This window comes from Loxodonta africana, chromosome 11 (assembly GCF_030014295.1).
Source record: "Loxodonta africana isolate mLoxAfr1 chromosome 11, mLoxAfr1.hap2, whole genome shotgun sequence".
NCBI classification, from domain to species: Eukaryota; Metazoa; Chordata; class Mammalia; order Proboscidea; family Elephantidae; genus Loxodonta; species Loxodonta africana.
Window position 1 is genome coordinate 57,409,874 of NC_087352.1, and position 22,532 is coordinate 57,432,405.

Consider the following 22,532-nt stretch of genomic DNA (forward strand, 5'->3'; position numbering starts at 1 on the left):
AGTGCTGCTCCTGCCTTTATTTGGTGCTCATTCTCAATACAAACCCTCGACTCCAGAGAGATTCTTTTCCTGATGGTCTCCTGTTTATGCAGTTTTCTTTCCGGCATCTTCATCCTGGCGTTTTTCCTCCCGTCTTCCTCAGCATCCTCAGTTCTCCTCCTCCTCCCTAGGCTCAGCTCAGATCCCTCCTACTCCATCCCATCCTCCTTGGTCCCTGTAGTACGTGCCACTTCCCTTTTGCTCTGAACTCCTTCCTGTAGCTCTTGCTGTCAGAACCAGTCACTCGAGGCCTCTTCTAGGCTATTGACATAACCATTCTCCACACGTCTGTCTTCGGAACTGTCAGGAGATAGGATGGTGAAGTGGTTAAAAGCATGGGCCCAAAAGCATGGGCCCAAACAACTGAGGGGAAATCTCAGCTGTGCCCCCTTCCTGTGTGACCTTTGACAAATTTCCTAACTTTTCTGTGCCTTAGTTTCCTGAAAAGCAAATAATGACAGTACCTACTTCAAAGGTGTTAAGTAAATTTATAACAGTGCCTGAGACACAGGGAGAGCTCAAGAAATGTTAGCTTATTCCTCAATTAGACTGTGACTTCCTTGAGGTCATGAACCCTAACTTAAATGCCTCCTAGTTCCTAGCACCATACCTTGACATGGTCAATGCTGAATAAATAATAATAATAATACCCAGGGTGCTGGGCCAGGAGTCTGGAATCTTCAGTGCCTCTCCTCCAGGCTGTTCTGTGAATTACGGAAATGATGCTCTTGAATGATGGCATAGACATCTCCTTCCCCTACAGCAATTAGAGCACCTCCTGCCTCTGGTTTCATTTCCCTAGCTTGTAGGCACCTTACATAGCTGCGTCTCCCAAGTCAGTTCAAATTTTGTTCCCGCACAGTCGTCTATGCACTTGGTCTATTCTTTTTTCTTCTTCTCTCTCTTCTTCACTTAAGCCCATTCACTAAATAACTTCCCATTTCTATAGCATTAAAAAAAAAAAAAACCTCAAGCACATTGCCATCGGGTCAATTCCAACTCATAGAGACCCTATAGGACAGAGTAGAACTGCCCCATAGGGCTTTTAAGGAGTGGCTGGTGGATTCGAACTGCCAACCTTTTGGTTAGCAGTTGAGCCCTTAACAACCATGCCACCAGGGCTCCTTTCTATAGCATATTCATGCTTATTTACCTGGAACAGAGGGCGGATAAGCCTTGCCAGATAGGCATTGTCCAATCAGTTTGTACCATGGGTTTCTACTAGAAACCTTGCAGTTGGCTCTTTTTACAGAGAAGTGTACAGATATCCAGCTTGAAAAAATAAATCAAGACAAAACAACACAAAAAACCCATAATTAAACATTGGTGTCCCAAAGATAAGCTAGTAAAGGCTAGTTCTTTCGTTTAACTTAGCATGGACTATATTAGCCTGATAGTTACAGGACTTGTTCCCAGTGTTGGCTTTGATGAGCTATTCCGAACAGCTTTGGAGAAATTAAGAAATACTGTACTCCAAGTCATATTGCCTGCAAGAGTTAAAAGACAAGGGAAAAAAGGAGCCACTAAATGCTGTTTAATGAGTCCTGAAACCTAGCAAAGGTGTTATTTATCATGCTCAGAGGAACGCACCATACCTACCTGGTCTTGTGTTGCCAAAGCCTCTCTCATTGTTTCTGCATCCCTGACAAAAAAAGAGAGGCCATTTGCCTGCAGAAGTTTGTTATCTGTCGTGTCGGCCAACAAACTCTCCATGTGCTACCTGGCTGGGAGGGCTGGGGGTGACCAGTACTTGGGGAGGTGAGATTTGGAAAGTGTTCTCTAACCTCCTGGGCTGCGGAGCTGAGTAGGGGACCAGTCCCTTCCTGCTGTTTCCTAAACAACAGGAACATGGGCCAATCTCCAAAATTGTTCAGGCAAGGAAGAAAAACATATGCTTCCCTAATGCCGCTTTGATGTATGGCTTAGAACAACGAAGCTGAGCTCACTGGAGGTTTGTATTCATGAATCAAAGCCTAGGAGGAGATGGCGGGAAGAAATGAGGCTCAAAAACAGCAGAAGCATTTGGTGGCATACACTGTTAACCGTGACTGTCACAAACTATAGCTGTAGCTCAGATTTTAGATCACAGGTGGTTGTAGTGAAGTTACATGATTTTAGGCTGCATTCATAGAAATAGAGATTTCAGATCTGACCAGTAGTTATTGAGGTGGGCTCTGTGACGGGAGTGCAGGTGGGCCCTAACTGACCTGTACGATCATCTCTCCTCTATTCCTGTAGTGGTCTCCTAGGTAGCAATCCCACCATCTGGTCTCTGCTACTGGGCTAGTTATTATATATGTTGTTATTGTACTCTTTCTATATCTGTAGAGAAGCATTCTCCCCCAAGTAGGTCATAAAATATACCAAACATGGCCAGAATCTGATGACTTGAACCAAAGAATGTGAGGTCGTTCACTGTATCAGCACAGTCTTACCAGTTTTTTGTGGAGAAGCTGGTCACGTGGACCAAAAACTAAGAGCACATCTTACTCGTCTTTTTTCCTTTTGCCACAGCTAGTACAGCGTGCTGTGCCCAGTCAGTTGGTTTTTTGTGGAATGATTTTGTTAACAGCTTTATTGTATAGAATTTCTATGCCATACAGCTCACCCAGCTAAAGTGCACAATTTGGTGGTTTTTAGTGTATTCACAAAGTTAGGCAACCATCAATTATTAATGTTAAAATACTTTCATCGTTCCAAAAAGAAATCCTAAAATCATTAGCAGTCATTCCTCATTTCTCCCCAACTCCATGTCCTCAGCTCTGGCAACTATGAACTAATCTGCTTTCTGTCTCTATAGGTTGCCTATTCTGGACATTTCATAGAAATGGAAACATAGAATATGTGTCCTTTTGTGACTGGCTTCTTTCGTTTAGGATGTTTTTAAGATTCATCCATTGTTGTAGGCAGGATCAGTACTTCGTTTCTTTCTATTGCTGAATAATACTGTATGGACTTACCACATTTTATTTATTAGTTTATGGACTTTTGGGTTGTGTCTACTTTTTGGCTATTATTAATCATGCTGCTATGGACATCTGTGTATAAGTTTTTGTGTGTACACAAGTTTTTGTATTTCTTGGGTATATACCTAGGAGTAGAATTTCTGGGTCATATAGTGACAATGTTTAACATTTGAGGAACTGCCAGACTGATTTTCCAAAGTGGCTGCACCATTTCATATTCCCTCTAGTAGTGTCTGAGGGTTCTATTTCTCCATGTCCTCTTAGACACTGACTTTTTTCTTTTCCGCCATTTTCTTTTCAGTAATATTCAGCTTATGTTTCCTTTGGGGATGTTCTCAAAAGCTAAACACTAGATTGGAGAATTGGTTATCAATGGCAAGTTTCCTTCCCTTTCCCAGGATTTGGACTGTGCTGGTCTAGTAAGACTGGGGAGGACAAGTAGGAAGAAGACCAAAGCTAATTTGTTCAATGTGAGCTTCTGGCTTTCTTAAGACTCAGATTCGAGAGCTGAAGATTTACCAAGCCAGGCAACCAAATCCAAGGACGTGAAAGCCTGTTATCTTCACGAGTCCCTGAACAAGGCATGTGAGCTGGGTGTAGACTTTCCAGGAAGCTTTTATGGGTATTGGAAGACCATCAACAGTGATGGTGAGCTACTCTGTCTTGTTCTAATGGGATTCTTCTTTCCGTATACAATTTTCTCCTCGAAATGCAAGAAGCTTTGGCTGATTTGGTTTTCTTAAACAAGAAGAACATTGAAACAGATGCAGATGAAATTCAGACTCCACAAAAGAAGCCTTTCCTTTGGCGAGTGTCACAAGGGGAAATATTTTTCCCTGTTCTCTCTTTCAGCGAGTGGCAGACCTGGAGCAAGAAAATGCTCTCTTGAAAGATGAGAAAGAACAGCTTAACAACCAAATACTGTGCCAATCTAAAGGTAAGTACCAAAGTGCTTGATTTTTGTTTTGAGTTTTAATCTCTTTTCCACTATTTTTCTTCAAATGTCCCCAAGAGACTCCCGGTAAGCATGCAATTAGAGTTACGATGCTGCAGTTGGAAATGGGCTTTAATAGAAGAGAAATGAAAAAAAAAATGGTGATCTTTAGGGTCCTGCTGTGACATTTGATTTCAAGAGTTTGATAAGGTGAGACACACATGTACCGAACAGTGTGACACGTGGGACTTTGTGGGATTCAGAGTCAGAGAGACCCAGATTCAAATCATGATTCTACCATATGCTACTGTGTGGCCTTGAGCAAGGTACTTATGACTGTAGTCCTCACTTTCTTCATCTGCAAAATGGACATAAAAGTACAGCTGTCAGAGGGCTCCTCTGAGAAGTGAGTAATACTACATGTGGCGTGCTTATTACTGTGGTGCTTTGACATACAGCAAGCATCCCGGGAGCTGCCTTTATTGCTGTTTTGAAATCGTGTCTTTGGCATCCATAGTACCTGCCGTGGTTTCTTCTAACCAGTAAGTCATCTGTTAATGTTTGCTGAAGAGGAGGCCATGAATCAGATCCCAGCTCGACTTCTCTCGGCCACCTCCTGGGCCACCTTCAATCCCCGTGTACCATTTGGTTGTGTAGGAGCAGAAGGAGTCTGCAGACCCGAGTTCTTGCAGGCTCACTATGGCCTGAAGCAAATCCCTCTCCTCTTCCTGTCCTCTGGTTCCTCCTCTGCGTCACAAGAGAATAGAACTCAGTGACCTCACAGGCCCACTCAGCATAAAATATTGTTGAAAATATAAAACATTTTTAAATTCTCCTTTAAAATTTTTTCCTTTACAACAAATATTATATAACACAACTATTGTAAGAACTCTAGAAAAAGTTTAAACACAGAAGAAAAAATTCTTTGATGGTTACAAGGATGGGGAGGGAGGGAGAGGGGTGTCCACTAATTAGATAGTAGACTAGAACTATTTTAGGTGAAGGGAAAGACAACACATGATACAGGAGAGGTCAGCACAATTGGACTAAACCAAAAGCAAAGAAGTCTCCTGAATACAACTGAATGCTTCGAAGGCCAGAGTAGCAGGGACGAGGGTTCAGGGTTTCAAGGGACATGTAGGTCAATTGGCATAACAAAATGTTTTAAGAAAACGTTCTGCATCCCACTTTGGTGAGAGGCATCTGGGGTCTTAAATACTAACAAGTGGCCATCTAAGATGTATCAGTTGGTCTCAACCTACCTGGAGCAAAGGAAAATGAAGAACACCAAAGACGTATGGTAAAGATGAGCCCAAGAGACAGAAAGGACCACATAAACCAGAGACTATATCGGCCTGAGACCGGAAGAACTAGATGGTGCCTGGCTACCACCAATTACTGCCCTGACAGGGAACACAGCAGAGAATCCCTGATGGAGCTGGAGAACGGTGGGATGCAGATCTCAAATTCTCATAAAAAGACCAGGCTTAATGGTCTGACTGAGACTGGAGGACCCTGGAGGTCATGGTCCCTGGACCCTTAGTTAGCCCAAGACTGGAACCATTCCCAAAGCCAATTCTTCAGACAGGGATTGCACTGGAGTATAAAACAGATAATGATACTGGTGAGGAGTGAGCTTCCTGGCTCAAGTAGACACATGAGACTATGTGGGCAGCTCCTATCTGGAGGCGAGATGAAAAGGAAGAGGGGGACAAGAGCTGGTTGAATGGACCTGGGAAATATAGGGTGGAGAGGATGAATGTGCTGTCTCATTAGGGGGAGAGCAGCCAGGAGTACATAGCAAGGTGTGTATAACTGTATGAGAGGCTAACTTGATTTGTAACCTTTCACTTAAAGCACAATAAATAAATAAATGTTCCTTTCCACAATTTCAAATTCTTGTGGAATCCAGATTTTCTGGAGCTGTGGAGGATGGATGAACCCCCAAAACTATTGCCCTGAAATAATCTTTAAGCCTTAAACCGAAAATATTCCATTAAATCTTCTTTAAACCAAACAGTAAAAAAAAAAAAAAAAAAAAAAAAAACAGTAGCTTAGCTTAATTAGTAAATAATGTCTGCCTTGAGCATTGTGTTCTTTTAAAGAACTATCTCTATGGGATCAGGTTGACAATAGCAACTCAAAAGATTAGATAGAATGCTTAGGGGTCAATGAGTCTGTATTAAGAGGGGAGGGACAGTTTGGAAAAGGAGGGTGAGAATGGTTGTACAACTTGAATGTAATCAACGTCAATGAATTGTACATGTAGAAGTTGGGGTACTGTATATATTTTCAAGAACAACAAAAATTTTTTTAGTTGTTCCTTTCCCTTATATGAACAGTTCATGTTATCTATTTGCCTACCCTCCCTCCTCCAACCTAACCTTTTGGCCTTATCTCCTCTTAAATCTCCTGCTTTCTCCCTGGCTTCCAACAACCTGAAAAACCCAGGAATAGGGAAGAAACTGGGGACAAAACCTTGGTTAACCAGGCGAGTTCTCCCAAGTGCTGCCCACTTATCTCTCCCCACTCACCCAGGAGCAGGGTGGCTCTTTCTGCCCCTCTCTGAAGACTTAAGCCAGAGTAATGAGCTTCCCCTTTTCTCTGTAGTAAGTGAGGTAGCTTAATAGATTCATACGGGCTTGCCGGAGCAGCCTTTTAACAAGAGATTAATCAGCAAGCGTGAGTCAATACAAGTGAGGGGAATCCATTCAGAAAGCAAAACTGCAGCTTAAATGTGCCTCCTTTCCAGATGAATTTGCCCAGAACTCTATCAAGGAAAATCTCCTGTTGAAGAAAGATCTGGAGGAAGAACGAACCCGGTACCAGAACCTCGTGAAGGAATATTCACGCTTGGAGCAGAGATATGACAACCTTCAGGATGAGATGACCATCATAAAGGCAAGGAGCGTGGTTCTGCTGCCCCACTGTGCCGGCCCCCAGCCCCCATCCACCTGGTACCCTTGTTCTCATCTAGCCCCAGCCCCTGCACAGCTCTGATACACCATCGGCTTTCACCAAACATGTGCCACGTGAACAGGGGGGCCTTCCGGCATCTGTTCTTGCCACTCCTGGGGAGAGGTTCTACATAGGAAGTAGCTGGGCTGGGCAATTCATTCCTAAGGACAATTTTCTGACTGCGGGGTCTTAGAAAGATCTCAGTTATGCATTCCCTCCAGGTGTACGTGTTATCGTTCTTGTTTCCCCTTCTGGAACCGTCTCTGCGTTGGAACAGCAGTGGTGTCAGGGAGTTGTAATCTCCACTTCATTAATGCCTGCTGCAGAGGCGCTAGGTGGCCTTAGCCTGTACCCCCATCTGATCATTCTCTTCATCACTGATGAGGTGCAGTTGGCGTAGGAACATTTTCATGACATTTTAGGACCTCAGTCATTCTTTTTTACCCCATATAAACATTCCCTTCAGAAATGCATATTCGGACAAGATTGAATAAGTTAATTGCATAGAAACGAGGAAGAGAAGCTGAAGAAGAACATATATAGAAATCTAAAAATTTCCAGGAAGCTCAGTTTTCACTCTCAAAGCCAAATCAGATGCAAAAAAGGGGGGGAGAGGGTGGTATTTTTAAATGAACGGTATAAATGGCAAAGTTTCAAATATGCTACTGTTTTCATAAACAAAATTGGAGTGCAGGTTGAAGAGAAGGGGTCATTAGGGGCAGATTTTCAGCATCCGTTTCAGGAGGGAGGCCAGTGAAGTGCCTTTGTGCCGTTTGAGGGTGAGACCGGGAGGAAGGCTTATTTCACCAGAGAAATTGCCCTTGTAAGTGTTGTGGATTTGCATTTCATTAAGAGACAGCTCAATTCTCACCAGAGCCGTGCTCCCTTCTAATCGTTGTATTAGTTAGCTAGATGGACAACTGGAAGGACAGTAGGTGAAACATGTTGTGGGGACAGCTCTACGTAGCCATCATTCCAAGGAATAGTGACACCTGTTCTTCTTGACAAGGGAGGCAGAAGGCCAACTCCATGGCCTGCTGCTCTTTGGAAATGAACAGTTTATTAACGTTATTTTGTCATTAATGAGCTTTCACATTTTCTTCAATAGCAAACTCCAGGCCACAGGCGGAACCCATCAAACCAAAGTAGCTTAGAATCTGACTCCAATTACCCCTCCATCTCCACGTCTGAGATCGGAGACACAGAGGATGCCCTCCAACAGGTGGATGTAAGTAACGCGGGTGGCTGTATGTAATGCGGGTGGCTGTATGTAATGCGGGTGGCTGTATGTAACGTGGGTGGCTGTATGTAACACTGGTGGATGTATGTAACGCAGGTGATATGAGTAACACAGGTGGATGTCAGTAACACAGGTGGATGTCAGTAATGCAGGCTCTTGGCTGCTGTCTGTACTTCAGAGGAAGCATTTATTACCTGCATGGAGCTGCCCAACAGAGGTTTAATATTTGTTGGTAGTGACCAGAGTACCCAGGGCCTAATTCTTGGTAGCAGGAGCCCTCAGACTGCAGTGAGTTTATAGACAATCTTCTAGAATTAACATTTACTGTGCAAAGTGATACACGATCGTTCACCTTACCTACTATGCAGGAAGAAAGGAAGAAGGTCGATAACTGATTCCTCTTGCAAAACTCACAACTGATGCAGAGAGTGTAAGGGGTGGCTTAAGAAGGAGCAGCTAAGTCGTTAAAATAGATACAGCTTATCGTCCCTATTTCATATTACAGCGCATATAGTGACATCAATAAATGCCCAAGAAAATTTTCCTTCCTGACTTAGAAACTGGAGAAAATTCAGAGAACAACAAATACTTGGAGTGGAAGTGTGCTGAGTGACTTCCTTTGCCAGTAACAGCCTCTTAGAGTCACTAAATAATGTACCACATAGTGGACCTTATGGTCTGTGTGTAATTTTGTCAAAGGTACAAAGACACAATTTTTCTTCTGGCATCCGAGAAGAAGAAAATCACAAGCACACAAAACCTCATGAAATGCTTGGAGATAGGAATAGAGGAGAGACAGCTGTAAAAATAAACGTGTGGGGTGTTTTTGGAAATACATAAGTAGTGATGGTAGCAAACATGGTGAATGTAATTAATGTCACTGAATTATACACTTAAAAATGGTTAAAATGTCGAACTTTTTGTTATATATTTTTTACCACAAATAGTTTTTTAAAAAGGGCAACACCTGCCCAAAAGCAAAGACAAGAAGGCAGGAACTAGATGAATGGACACGGGGAACCTGGGGTGTAAAGGAAAAGGGAGAGAGTGCTAACAGCATCGTGGGGATTACAACCAATGTCACAAAATAACTTGCATATAAATTTTTGAATGAAAAACTAATTTGTGCTGTAAACTTTCACCTAAAGCACAATAAGTTTCTCTAAAGAGGCGGTTAGAAAAAAGAAAAAGCAAATGTGTGTTGAGCCTGCACTTACGTGCCAGCACTGCTGGTTGGAGCTGAAGGGGCAAATGTGACCAAGCCAGAGAAGGCCCTGCCCTTGCAGAGCTTGTCTCATGGGGAGTCAGACAGACACTAAACAGCTAAACAAACTATTCTGTAATGTAGTGCAGGCATGTTAAGTGCTATAAAGAAAAATCAAGGACAATAAGGGAGAGTGATAGAGCAGAGGGTGAAGGGTAGAAAAGGCGGTCCCCAGGGTACAAGGTCTCCTGTCTGTACAGCTCCATGTGGTTTGCAGGCTTAAGGCTCTCAATTTTTGCTATTCTAGTCTCCCAAGGCTCCCGTCAGCCTGAACTCCAGACTCACCATCCAGATGTTTGTGTATGTGACTGTCTGCATGCAGATGTAAGCACTTAAGCCAGTGGATTTATGCTCTTTAAGGCAGCTGAGACGGGCTCTTGGTATCAGCCGGAGCAGCCAGCACAGTACTGGCTAAGCATGAAGCACTCATTAAATGTTGGCAGGACCCAATTATATTGTCACACATGTACACACATGTACTTAAAAAAATCCACATGGGTATGCTCACAGAGGTACACACTCAGGCAGATGGGCATGTTTGTGCACGTACACCCACACGTTACAGAACCCTGAAGGGCACGTCCAGGCAGGAATCTGAAAGGAAAAAAATGGAGTGGGAAATGGATGCTCCAAGTTCTGTTGGATAAATGAGCTCCATGGTGAGAAAGCATGATCCTATGAGAATGGTAAAATTTGATCATGAAAATGATGCTAGAATGATAAATAGTTCTCCGATTAAGTTAATTGAGGGTGATAATGCTAGGTTCGTTAGGCTGGCCAAGAATCATCACATGGCTATTAATGGCTAAAATTATGTTTCAGGGTACAATCAAGTGATATTTGACGAGCACCTTTGCAGTGATTAGTAACCACATTGATTCTTCATCAGGAAGCATTATGTCCCAAGTTTTACAATTTCTCCCTTGTGAGGCCATTTTCTAGAAGTGAACTCTTTTAACTTCCAAATAAAGTGGCTGTGTCTTTATCCATTTGTTCTAGAATATATGATTGGTCGTTTTAAGTAGCTCACATAGGAGGAGTATAAATGGCTGGGACTTAGATGTTATCTAGACAGAAAGTGAGCCTGGAGCACCAATGTTAATATGAGAAATGATACGGTTGGCAGCAGCTTTGTATTTGAGGCACGGATTGATGTTTGGGAGGGGAGAGAGGACAAAGAGCTGATACAGAGATAGGTGGTCAGGTGCCGCATTTTCACTAAGGCGTTTACGCTGCTGAAACCTTTTCCCTGCTTTCTACCTTCCTTTGAAGGAAATCGGCCTGGAGAAGGCGGCCATGGACATGACAGTCTTCCTGAAGCTACAGAAGAGAGTGCGAGAGCTTGAGCAGGAAAGGAAGAAGCTGCAGGTGCAGCTGGAGAAGAGAGAGCAGCAGGATGGCAAGAAAGTCCAGGTGCATGGAGGGGTTGCTGGCCCTCGGAACATGCCTCAGGGTGCTGGGATCAGAGCAGATCGAGCACACTCCTCCCATGGCTGGCGTCACAGGGTGTGACCACATGGGATTATGCTGATGTTGAGTTTCAGAGAAAAGCTTCCATCCTGTGTTGGAATCGTACTAAGTCATCTTTTCAAGTGCCCCATGCCACCTCAGTTGGACAGGAGTCAGATTCCCAATGTCCCCAGAGAAAAGAATTTCCACTGTTGAGGCTAAGGGGAGTCTGTAGCATCATCACCCACTTGTTCAGGGGGCGGATGATTTCCTGCACAGCTGTGGCCTGAGAAGAGAGGTGCTCAGGCCAGGAGAACCAGGGTGTGTAATGGAAGTATAAATACAGCCATGCACAGCGTAACAGCTGTTGAGGCAAAGTCCGACTGCATACACACCCATGGCTCCATAAGGTTATGATAGAGTTCAGAAATCCTGATTGGAGAACATCTTTAACATAATAATACAGTAGTAATAATAGTAATGTTTTGATGTGTGTCGCAAAGTAGTGCGTATTTGTTATTACAAACCATTATATGTACCTCGAATTTTTAATATAATAGGCTTTACAGGGATTGGTTCATAACTGTAGATTGTACCAAGTCAGATGTTCATAACCTGGGGACTGCCTGTACATAATATGGTGTTCATACAACATCCAAATACATAACATTCTGTTTCGCGGAACGTATTGTGGATGTTAAGCAATGCATGACTGTACCAGCCGAAGTCAAATTTTAGCAGAGAAAATTGATTGCCCTTTCAAACCTGGACTCTGTAGTGAGCTTGCGTTTAGCCTCATGGGGTCGAAGCAGACCAAGTTTCCGATCACTCACCCCCTTCCTTCCCATGACTTCACCCTCATCTCAGTCCAGATTATCACTAGCATCTTGGGTCTTGAAAGAATGTTATTTGAGACCTTAGTGTCCCCAGAAGTATTCCCTCTACCTGCGGGACCCATTGGGCACCTATGCTACACTCAGCACCATGCTAGTGCCAGGCTCACAGTAGGTGCTCAAAACGCTAATTAAACAAGAGGAGATAAAAATTATAAAGAAATCCCTGGCCATCAAGGAATTTATAATCTGGTTTGGGAGGACGAGACATAACACTAGTGAAAAGTGAAAAAATAACTTCAGTAGAGCTTAAATAAATGCAAAGTTGGGTACAAACAGATTGGTGCTACAGAAATAGAGAGAGCCCACTGAATATAACAGTGGTAAGGAGGTAAAAGCCACTTTCATCTCTTTGGAGGTACCTATAAAAAAACCAAACCCGTTGCTGTCGAGTTGATTCTGATGCACAGCAACCCTATAGGACACAGTAGAACTGCCCCGTAGGGTTTCCGAGGCTGTAAATCTTTATGGAAGCAGACTGCCACATCTTTTTCCTGCAGAGCAGCTGGCGGGTTCCAACCTCCAATCTTTTGGTTAGCAGCTGAGCACTTAACCACTGCTCCACTAGGGTTCCTTTTTGGAGGTACAAGGCCCTAAAATTCACTGGCAGCTATCTATGTGAGGGTTGACCTCTAATGGTTTACAGGCCAGTTCTGACATGCATCATATCATGAACTAATTTCATCGTGGGTTTATCAAAGGCCTTTGGCCTATCCTTAGGCCCAAATTACTAACCGTGGGGTTTGATACCCTCCCCCCGGCCCCACCCCCCATTTTCCCTTTCCCGTCAAATGTGCAGCAGACTCTGATCTGTATTCTAGGAAATTCCTGGGCTTTTTCCCAAGCAGTAAGTGTGGAGGTAAATCTTGCTGAGGGATTTAAATCTCTCAGGTGGATTAGGTTCAGGATGGAGAGTGAGAGAATTAGGTTTATAAATGACTCATTCAATTAGAAGAGAAGCAGCTGGGGCAGGCAAGCCATCACAAGTCAAATATATGAAAAGCTGCACAGATCACATCAGACAAGACCTGACAGAAAATTCCCAGACCCGGCTAAACCCAAGAGCTTATTCTCCAGGTTCCCCACCACAGAAATTCCAAATAATTTTGGAAATTTGGCTTCAGGATTTCTGTATGCCTTGATACCAAGTAACAAACAGCAGCTCTTTTCTTAAAAAAATGAGTACTGATCAAGAATTGGAACAGTAGGCTTGGACCATAGCTCTGTAATGTGTATTGGGTACTCTGTTGAAGGAGAATCACCTTCTTCTGTCAGTTTAGCAAGAAAGGAGTGGGGCAGGGGAGAGCATGGAATCCCTCTCCAGCACCTGAAACTGAGGTTGCACAGGTAATGCTCTTGAATCTGCCTGGGCCCCAAAAGAGTCCTGACCACCTGAGCCTTTATCCTGGGGAGAGATGACCCAAGGTCTTAGCCATAGAGAGAAGCCACACTATGAGGAGTAACAAGGAAGGCTGTGGGATGTGCCATCCATGTGGGAGCAGCTGACCCCACTGTAATGACAGGGGCTTCTATGACAGCCAATCAGGCTGTCAGTGTATTTGAACCCCCATTCACCTAGCTCCCTTGCCCCACACCTGGTAAAGTCACCTTGGCCACCAGGGTGACTCCAACAGGCTGCCTACTTAGAAACAGGCCTGCCAACCCATCTTCATACTCTACAGCCTCCTCGAGTTCAAGTAGCCAATCTCTGTTTCCCAAGAACCTGATACACTCAACCATTACCCATGGTTTTGCTGCAGATCCATGCTCCACAGAGTGAAGTGAAGGCCTCTCACCCAGGCAGCAGACCAAGAGCTGACCCAGACCAGTCACATCCCTCTATACCACTGGTGGGAGGTGAAGCAGCGGCTGGTACCTTGGAGGGCTTTGTCCCCAGGTTGCAGGGCCAGAAGCATTGCAGTCAATGTAAGAGCCCTTGTTCTGCAAGGGGCTGCAATAGATGCTCAGATCCAGCCGCTGTCTCTCAGCCTGAGGTACACCTATTTCTTCCACAGCTGAAGGTGGCCTTGCCTGGGATTTAAAGGCTGATACCAGACAAAAAAACAGACTCATTGCTGTCGAGTTGATTCTGACTCATAGCAAACCTATAGGACAGGGTAAAACTGCCTCATAGGGTTTCCAAGGCTATAATCTCTATGGAAGCAGATTGCAGCATCTTTCTCCATCAGTGCAGCTGGTGGGTTTGAACCTCTAACCTTTCAGTTAGTAGCCAAGTGCTTAACCACTGTGCCACCAGGGCTCCTTTAAAGGTTGATAGCACTGTAAAAAATCTAATTAAGCACTCTGTCAGTTTTTAGCTTTAAAAATTCATTTTATTCAAGGATTACAACCCACTACTTGAAATCACCCGAAGCATTAACCATTTATGAAGCTGTTTCTACCCCTTTTCATTGGGCAATTGAAGTCCAACAGCTGCCGAATAATGTAGGAATCGTTGGCTCAGCTGAGTCCTAATGGGCTGGTATTACAGTTATTGCCATCCGTATCCAGTAGCTTTGAAGTTTTGATGTCAGACTGCATTTACTGAGCAGCTATTGTCCTACCTGTTAGAAGAGGCTCTACCTGGAGGAAAAGGCTCCTCCCGAAGGTACTCACAATTTATTTGGGAAAATAATTATGCATGTGCACACACATCCCTCCTCCCCACCGCCACATAAGCGTAAGAAAAAAATTAAGAGCACTCATTAACCCCATTAATTAGTATAGAAGTCTCATAATGTAATACATGTTCAACCTGTAAGTGCCAGTAGGGATCATGTGAATAGAGTTGTAGAGGTGGGGGACAGTGGGCAGGGGGGCCTGTTTATGGCCAGCCTCCTGGTAGCCTTAAGTATTGAGCTGCATTTTGAAGGTGGGAAGGAAGGGGACTTGTGACAGGTGTGGGTGCTCGGCATTGATGCAAAGGCAGGAGTGAGCAAGTATTGACCGTGGCCAGAAATGGTATTGTTGTGTGTTGTCAAGTCGATTCTGACTCACAGTGACCCCATGTGACAGTAGAGCTGCCCTGTAGGGTTCCTTAGGCTGTAATCTTTACAGAAGCAGATCACCAGATTTTCTCCCTCAGAGCCACTGGAGGAGCTTGAACCGCTGACCTGTTAGTAGCTGAGCCTTTAACTGTTGTGCCACCAGGGCTCCTGTGGTCAGAAATACCTCTGCAGATTATCTGCCCTGTTGTCCATGCTCACCTTTCTGTCCCTTTTACCAAGCAGGTGGAACCACCAAAGACTGACATCGATTTGGACCAGGATACAGATCTGGCCTATAATAGCCTAAAGGTAAGACTCTTGGGGACTAGCTTCCTTGAACTCTCACCCTGTGGGACAGATAACAAGCTGGGGATCAGGAAGTCAGACCCGAGCCCTGATCTGCTGATAACTAGATCTTGAAGAAGGTAACGTCCCCTTTCCATGCTTTAGTTTCTTCACCCTTGAAATGAAGGAAAATTTTTATTTACTACAAAACCAAAAAAAAAAATCAAACCCATTGCAGTCAAGTCAATTCCAACTCATAGCAACCCTATGGGACAGAGTGGAATTGCCCCATAGGGTTTCCAAGGAATGCCTGGTGGATCTGAACTGCTGATCTTTTTTGGTTAACAGCTCCTAACCACTACACCACCAGGGTTTCCATTTACTACAAGAAACAATGATATATGCCTCAACTTACCTTATGCAGTTTCAGTTAAAATAAAATGTGTCCACTGGAATAAAATTGCTTTGAAAAAGTCAAGATTGTGTGGACAGATGTAAAGCCAGTGGGTCCAGCTCTGTCCTGCAGGGAGACGAAGCTCAATGAGGATGGGAGGCCTCAGTAATGGGGGGTGACAGGCATCAGGCCCCACGGCAAGAAGTGGACAGAAAAAAGGCACTGAACTGTCTACTATTACTGAATTCTTTGATCAAGGAATCAACAAATCCTGATCAAAGGGAGGAAAGTGTGGAACAGAATTCCAAATTCCTACAGAATCCAAATTTACTGGAGCTGTTGAGACTGGAGGAAACCCTGGTGGTGTAGTGGTTAAGTGCTATGGCTGCCAACCAAAAGGTCAGCAGTTCAAATCCACCAGGCACCCCTTGGCAACTCTATGGGGCAGCTCTACTCTGTCCTATAGGGTCGCTATGAGTCAGAATCGACTTGATGGCAACAGATTAGGTTAACAGGTTATTGAAACTGGAAGAACCTCCAAATCTGTCACTCTGAGAAAATCTTCAAACCATGAACCAAAATTGTCCCCTGAAGTCATCTTTAAATTAAACACTCATTTAGCAAAATTAGTAAAGAATGTTCTCCATGAGCATTGTGCTCTTTTAAAGAATTATCTATGTGATATTCAATTGTCAGCAGTTTAGGGGGTAGCAGGTCTAAGTCAATGATGGTGAAACAATACAGGTAGAGACAACGAGAATGGTGACATGGTGTGAAGAACGTAGCCAACGTTACTGAATTGTACACGTAGAAACTGATGAACGGGTGTATGTTCTGCTCAGGGGTGGATTAACCAGTAAGTGCGGTATGCACCGACTTGCGTTGAGCAAGGTACACTCAGGCTTGATTGTATTTACTTCCCAATCTGTGGTGACCAATTATCACGTGGCTTTGCTGTGGTGGGGGACAGGTGAAACTGTGTACTGCAGGTGGGTGGGAAGGCACAGATGGGCCCGTGGGTACTGTGCTTATCTGGTAATCTAGCCCTGGCTCTGCTGTGTCTGTTTTCACCAAAATTTAAAAAAAAAAAAAAAGGATAGGGGCCCTGAAGCTGCCCCGCCCCCTCTCCCATTGTCAGAGATGTGGGAATGTAGGAATCTGTCCAATCTGCTGGCGTCAGCCAGTCTGACCCCACTTATAGGCCCACAAATAACCCTGGTGACAGCTACATAGCCCAGGAGAAGAGCCCTAAATCATTCCCATGGCTTTTTAAACAACAAGGGCCACACCATGGTGTAAAAAGAGGGCACTTTGTGGGGGTTTCCTTCTTGAATTATTGATTAGAGTTCTTTTCCTCCTGTGATATGTAAAAGATTTAGAACTCTCCAAAGAGCTGGGGAGTCTTTTGCCGTGATAAATGCATGTGGCCTTGCTTGGGATACCCTGAAGGCCATTCTTCAGCTGGCCTCTCCTGAAGGAGCCTTAGCTTCAGGGGAAGAAAAGGAACCTGTGAAACTAGGTAGGATTATTGGTCATCAGTCCTGTCGTTCTTTTAGAACTAAGAAGATGGTCTTAGCCTGGTGGTTCTCCAGAGTGGTCCTGGGACCAGCAGCGTCAGCATCAAGCCGGCACTTACTAGGAAAGCAAATTCTTGGGCTCCAACCCGACCAACTGAATCAGTAGAAGCCCTGGGGTGGGACCCAGCAATCTGTGTCTTAAGTCTCCAGGGGATTCTGAAAACCACTATGCTGGGGTATTGGTGAAGCAGGGCTTCAAACCTGGTTCATTCTAGTTCAGACCCCTGCTGAGAATTTGCATTTCCACCCCAGATATACTGAATCAGAATCTACATGTTAACAAGATCCCCAGGTGATTCTTATGTATAATAAATTTTAAGAGCTCAGCTGCTAACCAAAAGGTAGGCAGTTTGAATCCACCAGCTGTTCCTTGGAAACCCTATGGAGCAGTTCTACTCTGTCCTGTAGGATCACTATGAGCCAGAATAAACTCAACAACAATGAGTCTGGTTTTTGGTTTTGGCTCTACTAGTGGTTCTCAGAATTGGTCCCTAACCAGCAGCGTTAGCATCACCTGGGAACTTGTTAGAAATGCAGAGCCTCAGCAGGGATTTGAACCAGAATAAACCAGTTCCAAGCCCTGCAGTGATGCCCTGCCTCCACACCTCCTGTCTTAAAATCAGCTCAAGCTTCTCTTCCCATTCAGCTGCCCCTTGAGAAAGTACCCCCTGCCTGGTTCCTGCAGGGAAGCCCTGGTGGCACAGTGGTTAAGCGTTTGGCTGCTTAACCAAAAGTTCAGCAGTTCAAATCCACCAGCTGATCCTTGGAAACCCTATGGGGCAGTCCTACTCTGTCCTATAGGGTTGCTATGAGTCAGAATCAACTTGATGGCAATGAGTTTGGTTCCTGCAGGCCTCATCTCCACTGCTCAGCACAGGAAGGGCTCAGAAGATACTCAACAAAAACCCCACAACTCAAAACAACTGCTCCACTCAGCTTCTGGTGACATCGGCCACGATTCTGAGATTCTGAAACCTGGTTTTGCCTCCATTGTCTATGGTGAAATCTTTCTTAACTTAAGGGGCTTGTCACGGAGGCTGGTCCTGGATGTCCTTTTAGAACCACCTGCTGTAAGGAGGGTGAATGTCCAGGAAGCTGGCCAGGGTGCTTCTCACTTTTCTAGACCCAGCCCTTAATCTTCATGGGACCGTAATGCCATCTAACTAGTATTTGTTCATAATAATTGAAATTAGGCTTTTAGACAAAATCCAATCAACCTATATTTAGTGACCCTTACAGTGTGTGTCCCCGTTGAATGCTTTGAGGCCTACAAAGAGGTCGTAGGTGTGCTCTGCTCTCCAAAGTGTAGACTCTGCCTGAGGAGGTAAGACAAAGATCTATAATGAATGGTGAGTTACACATCTGGCTACTTAACTCTTTTCCAACTTGATCCTTGTCAAATTGGATTTGAGATGAGGCTACACTGGGAAGCCCTTTGCATGAGTGATTTTTGCTTAAAGACTGGATTCCTCCAATTTTAGAAATTTCCATCTGATCCTCCTGTAATGTGTCAGGTCACCTCAGCTCTGGGGAAGAGGCATGTGCTTGGGTGCTGCACACAAGGCTTGGGTGAGCCACCTGTGGGGGTTAGATAAGATGGAAGAGTCCATGGGGCTGATCTCACCTGGCAGAGCATCATCCCTGGAGGCTGAAGGCATGTGGGTAGGGTGGACGGCGTGACTCCCTCGAGAGGTCAGGAGCTTGGTCCAGTGCTGGAAGGCAGTGGAGAGGGTGAGAGCCGGGGGGCAGGGGCTGGGGGCCCCCGAAATGAGCAGCTAACCACTCCCTGGTGCCTGCCATCTGCTGAGGAAGAGCCTGGGAGCTGGTTGGGCAGGAAGTAGTCCCTGTTGAAGGGCAGCAGTAGCTTTGGTGTTTCCTCATCCACACGCTGTGGGTCAGAGCTGAGTCAGGAGCTGGAGACTGTGCTCACAGACTCGGAGTTTGTGCAAGAGAAACTATGAGTGGGGGCAGAGCAGCTGAGAGTCTAAGTTGGCACTTGGTGCTTTTCATCTTCACTGAGAGGCTGCACCATGGCTTATCTGGTGTTGAGCATGAACCACAAGAGACCCAAATGAGGAGGTTCTTCTGGTGATTTGTTTCCTTAATATGCCTCTTTTTAAAGAAAAGCTTTTCATTTTATTTGTAAATTTGTTAAAATAATTCTCATCTTAGAAAAAAAATTTTAAATATAGGAAAGTTTAAAGAATGTTTTAAAAATCCATATTCTTACTACTTAATTGGAGCCCTGGTGGTGCAGTGGTTAATGATATGGCTGCTAACCAAAAGACTGGCAGTTCAAATCCACCATCTGCTCCTTGGAAACCCTGTGGAGCAGTTCTACTCTGTCCGCTAGGGTCAATATGGGTTGGAATTGACCCGACGGCAACAGGTTTGGTTTTTTTGGCTTACCACTTAATTCAAGGCAGCCTCTGATACTATTTGCATATTTCTTTCCAATGCCTTTTCTATGTGTATTATTTATATGTAGTAGAGATCATGATTTTACAGATAGACCTGGATATAGGGTTGTTGTTAGTTGCTGTCTAGTCAGTTTCAACTCATAGCGACCCCATGTGTGCAGAGTAAAACTGTTCCATAGGATTTTTAAGGCTGTGACCTTTAGGAAGCAGATCCCCAGGCCTGTCTTCCAAGGTGTCTCTGCATGCATTCGAACCACCAACTTTTTGGGTAGTCGAATGCTTAACCATTTGTGCCTCCCAGGGACTCCCTATACACACACAGAGACAGGATTTTATATTCTTCTTTTTTCACTTAACATAGCAAGCATTTTTCCATATAGCAAGCTTTTCGTAAACGTGATTTTTAATGGATGGGTTAATATTTTATAACATGATTATAACGGTTTTCTCAACCATTCTACAATTGCTGAACATTTTAATTGTTTCCATATTTTACTATAATAAATAAATAATACTGTGATGAAATGAGCCCTTTTTTGAGAGAGCAAGAGAGACCTGGACTATCCATAACTGTTCCATTAAAACTGTCCAGAATTTTAAGGAAGTAAACAGTATTCATTACTGTTTGTGACAGCTCAGTTTGTAAGACTGAACAGATTCTACAAATTTAGCTTATTTTATGGAACTTGAATCCATTTTACTGCTTTGAAATATTACTAAGTTATAAAATTGTGGTATACTGTTGATCTTATATAGGATTAAATTATTCCTGGTTTGAAATTGTGTGACCTCTGATGATAACACACTTCCACTGTGAACTCTGACCTGCTTTGCAGTGGTCATCTTTATGGCATACGCTCCAGGAAAATACCAAAGTTAAAAAAAAAAATTGCACATGTACTGTCTGCAGTTCAGGTATCCAGCCCAGGTGCCCTTCTAGTCTACCGGTTGAAATTATGAGATTACAGGGGTGCCCCAGCCACGATGGGGAATCTGGAGCGGAGACTCTTGAGCCCTCAGCCTTGACCCACTCTTGCTCTCACCCTCATTCTGTTGCTGATTTCATCCCCACACCTTGTTCCAAAACCTCCATCACCATCAGTATGCTGTTCTACCTCCATCTGACTTCTGTCCCGACTCCTAGGCCCATGTTTCTAACTGCTCATTGGACCTCCTGGGTCCTGGGTACCCATGATCTCAGTATCTCCATAGCTCAATGCATCTTAACTCTAAACCCCTTCTTGGCTTTACCTGTCTCAATAGACGGCATCGCCTGTTGTCCAAGTATCCCAGACTCTTCCTACCCTCTCACTTCCCATATCCAAACAGTCACCAAGTCCTGACAATTTCACCTCCTAAATCTTCGAGGCACATCCATGTCTCTCTATCCTCACTGCCGTGACCTGTGCAGGTCACTCTTGCCTCTCTGCAGCCAGATGCCCAGTCTCCCCACAGCATCTGGACAGGGCCTTCTGAAGCCCTGTGATGAGCATGTCACTGCCCTTTGTAGGTCCCCAAATGACATCCTGTTCTTCTTGAGATGAAGTGCAAAACTCCTTCACCACGGCGTTCACAGCTCCTTGTGATCCAACCATCACCTTATCTCTTGACTTCTCTCCCCTGCCCATTCTCTGCTTACTGTACCACTGCCTTTCCTGAGCAAGCCCTGCTTGCTGTCCTTTTTTTGGGACTTCTATTCCTGGAAATCTCTTGTCTGCCTTTCTCACCTGGCTTTGTGCTCCTAGTCCTTTAGTAGTAAGGTTAGACATCACCCATCACCTCCAGAGAACCTTCTCTTAACCCCAAGACTTGGTGGGTGGTCCTCTTCTCTGTTCCCCGACCGCCTTGGATTCCCTCATGTCATAGCATGTTCCCTACCATGGTGTAGTTATTTATACTGTAGTGTAACTATTCGATTCTCTGTGGGTATTGTGCCTACAGCACCTAGCACAGTATAAACTAGAGAGATAATATTGATGGAGGGGAGGGATAAATGAACGAAATGCTTCTGTTCTCCAATTGGAACAGCATGACATTTGGGTATCTCAGAAATACCTGTCCCTTTGACCAGGAAGGCTGATGTGCGAAGAGTAGAGAGTGAGCCATGGTGGGCAGGAGAGGAAAAGGTGATGGCGGGGGCATGTGGAGGGTGATAAGGTAGAAAGTGTCCAGGAGATAGAGAATGGAATGAAGAGAAATTTCCCAGATGTGCCCTGGGTGGAAAGCTTTACAGAAAAAAAAAAAAAAAAACACAACCTGGGCTCTTACTCGGCCTGTCTGCCTTTGTCTCGGGAGCAGGATCTCACTGCTGAATGGGGACCTGGGGTGGTTGTCAGCGCAGACACCCAGTCCACAGCCTTCACTGAGCCCAGTCATGGCTGGTCAGGGCTGGAGAGAACTTTAGCCATCATCTGGTCTCCCTTCCTCCCTTAAACCACACCTGGGGAAACTAAGGTCCCGGGGGTATGCGTGTGCACCTTGGGCCAGGCCAATGACCTAGGGCTCCTGCCTCCAAACCCAGTGTTGTTTTAACATGTAACATTGGCGTTCTCAAGCATGGCACTCTGCTGGCCAGTAGAGAAACACCTAGGTGTTGAGTGCGTCCTTAACTCCTAAACTTAATAAATAGAATCACTACGGGCTTGATGCACTCATCAATAATCATTAAGTATTAATCACCCTACACTATGACCCTCATCATTTCTGCAAAATCACTGTTTTCATGCCTGGCTTTAAATCTCCCAGAAATCACCACATAGATGGTGGAGTGGGAAAGACCCTGGACCAGGAGCTGGGACCTGGGTTCCTCCTGGCTCAGCTTCAGAGCTCACTGTGAGCTGTCCCCTGTCTTGCCTCAGCTGTCTCATTTGGAGAATAGTGACTATACTCAGTGGTCACCGATTGCTCTGTAGTAAATGAGCAACCAGTGCCTACTTGTCCATATTTTGAGTTTTCTGTGGTAAATTTTGAATCCCATATATGCCAGGACTCTACTAGCAATTTAGTCCCACGTCAACTCGACAGCAAAGAGCATCACACTTCAAATCAGACTTCATCTCAAGCATAAAGTTAAATATGCTGGCCAGAAATTTTTAAATACATCCTGAAATTGAGTTCCAATTATAT

At 44.6% G+C, this 22,532-nt stretch overlaps 1 protein-coding gene across 1 annotated transcript in view; it reads left to right on the forward strand.

The window, feature by feature from the left end:
* The window catches only part of MYO5B (myosin VB), a 398,883-nt gene that overhangs the window by 323,675 nt on the left and 52,676 nt on the right, over positions 1–22,532 (forward strand). The window contains exons 23-27 of the mRNA XM_010586735.3: positions 3,858–3,942; positions 6,692–6,840; positions 8,006–8,125; positions 10,674–10,814; positions 14,974–15,039. Of these exons, the coding sequence (XP_010585037.2) occupies positions 3,858–3,942; positions 6,692–6,840; positions 8,006–8,125; positions 10,674–10,814; positions 14,974–15,039 (561 nt within the window). The remainder of the gene's footprint in view (positions 1–3,857; positions 3,943–6,691; positions 6,841–8,005; positions 8,126–10,673; positions 10,815–14,973; positions 15,040–22,532) is intronic.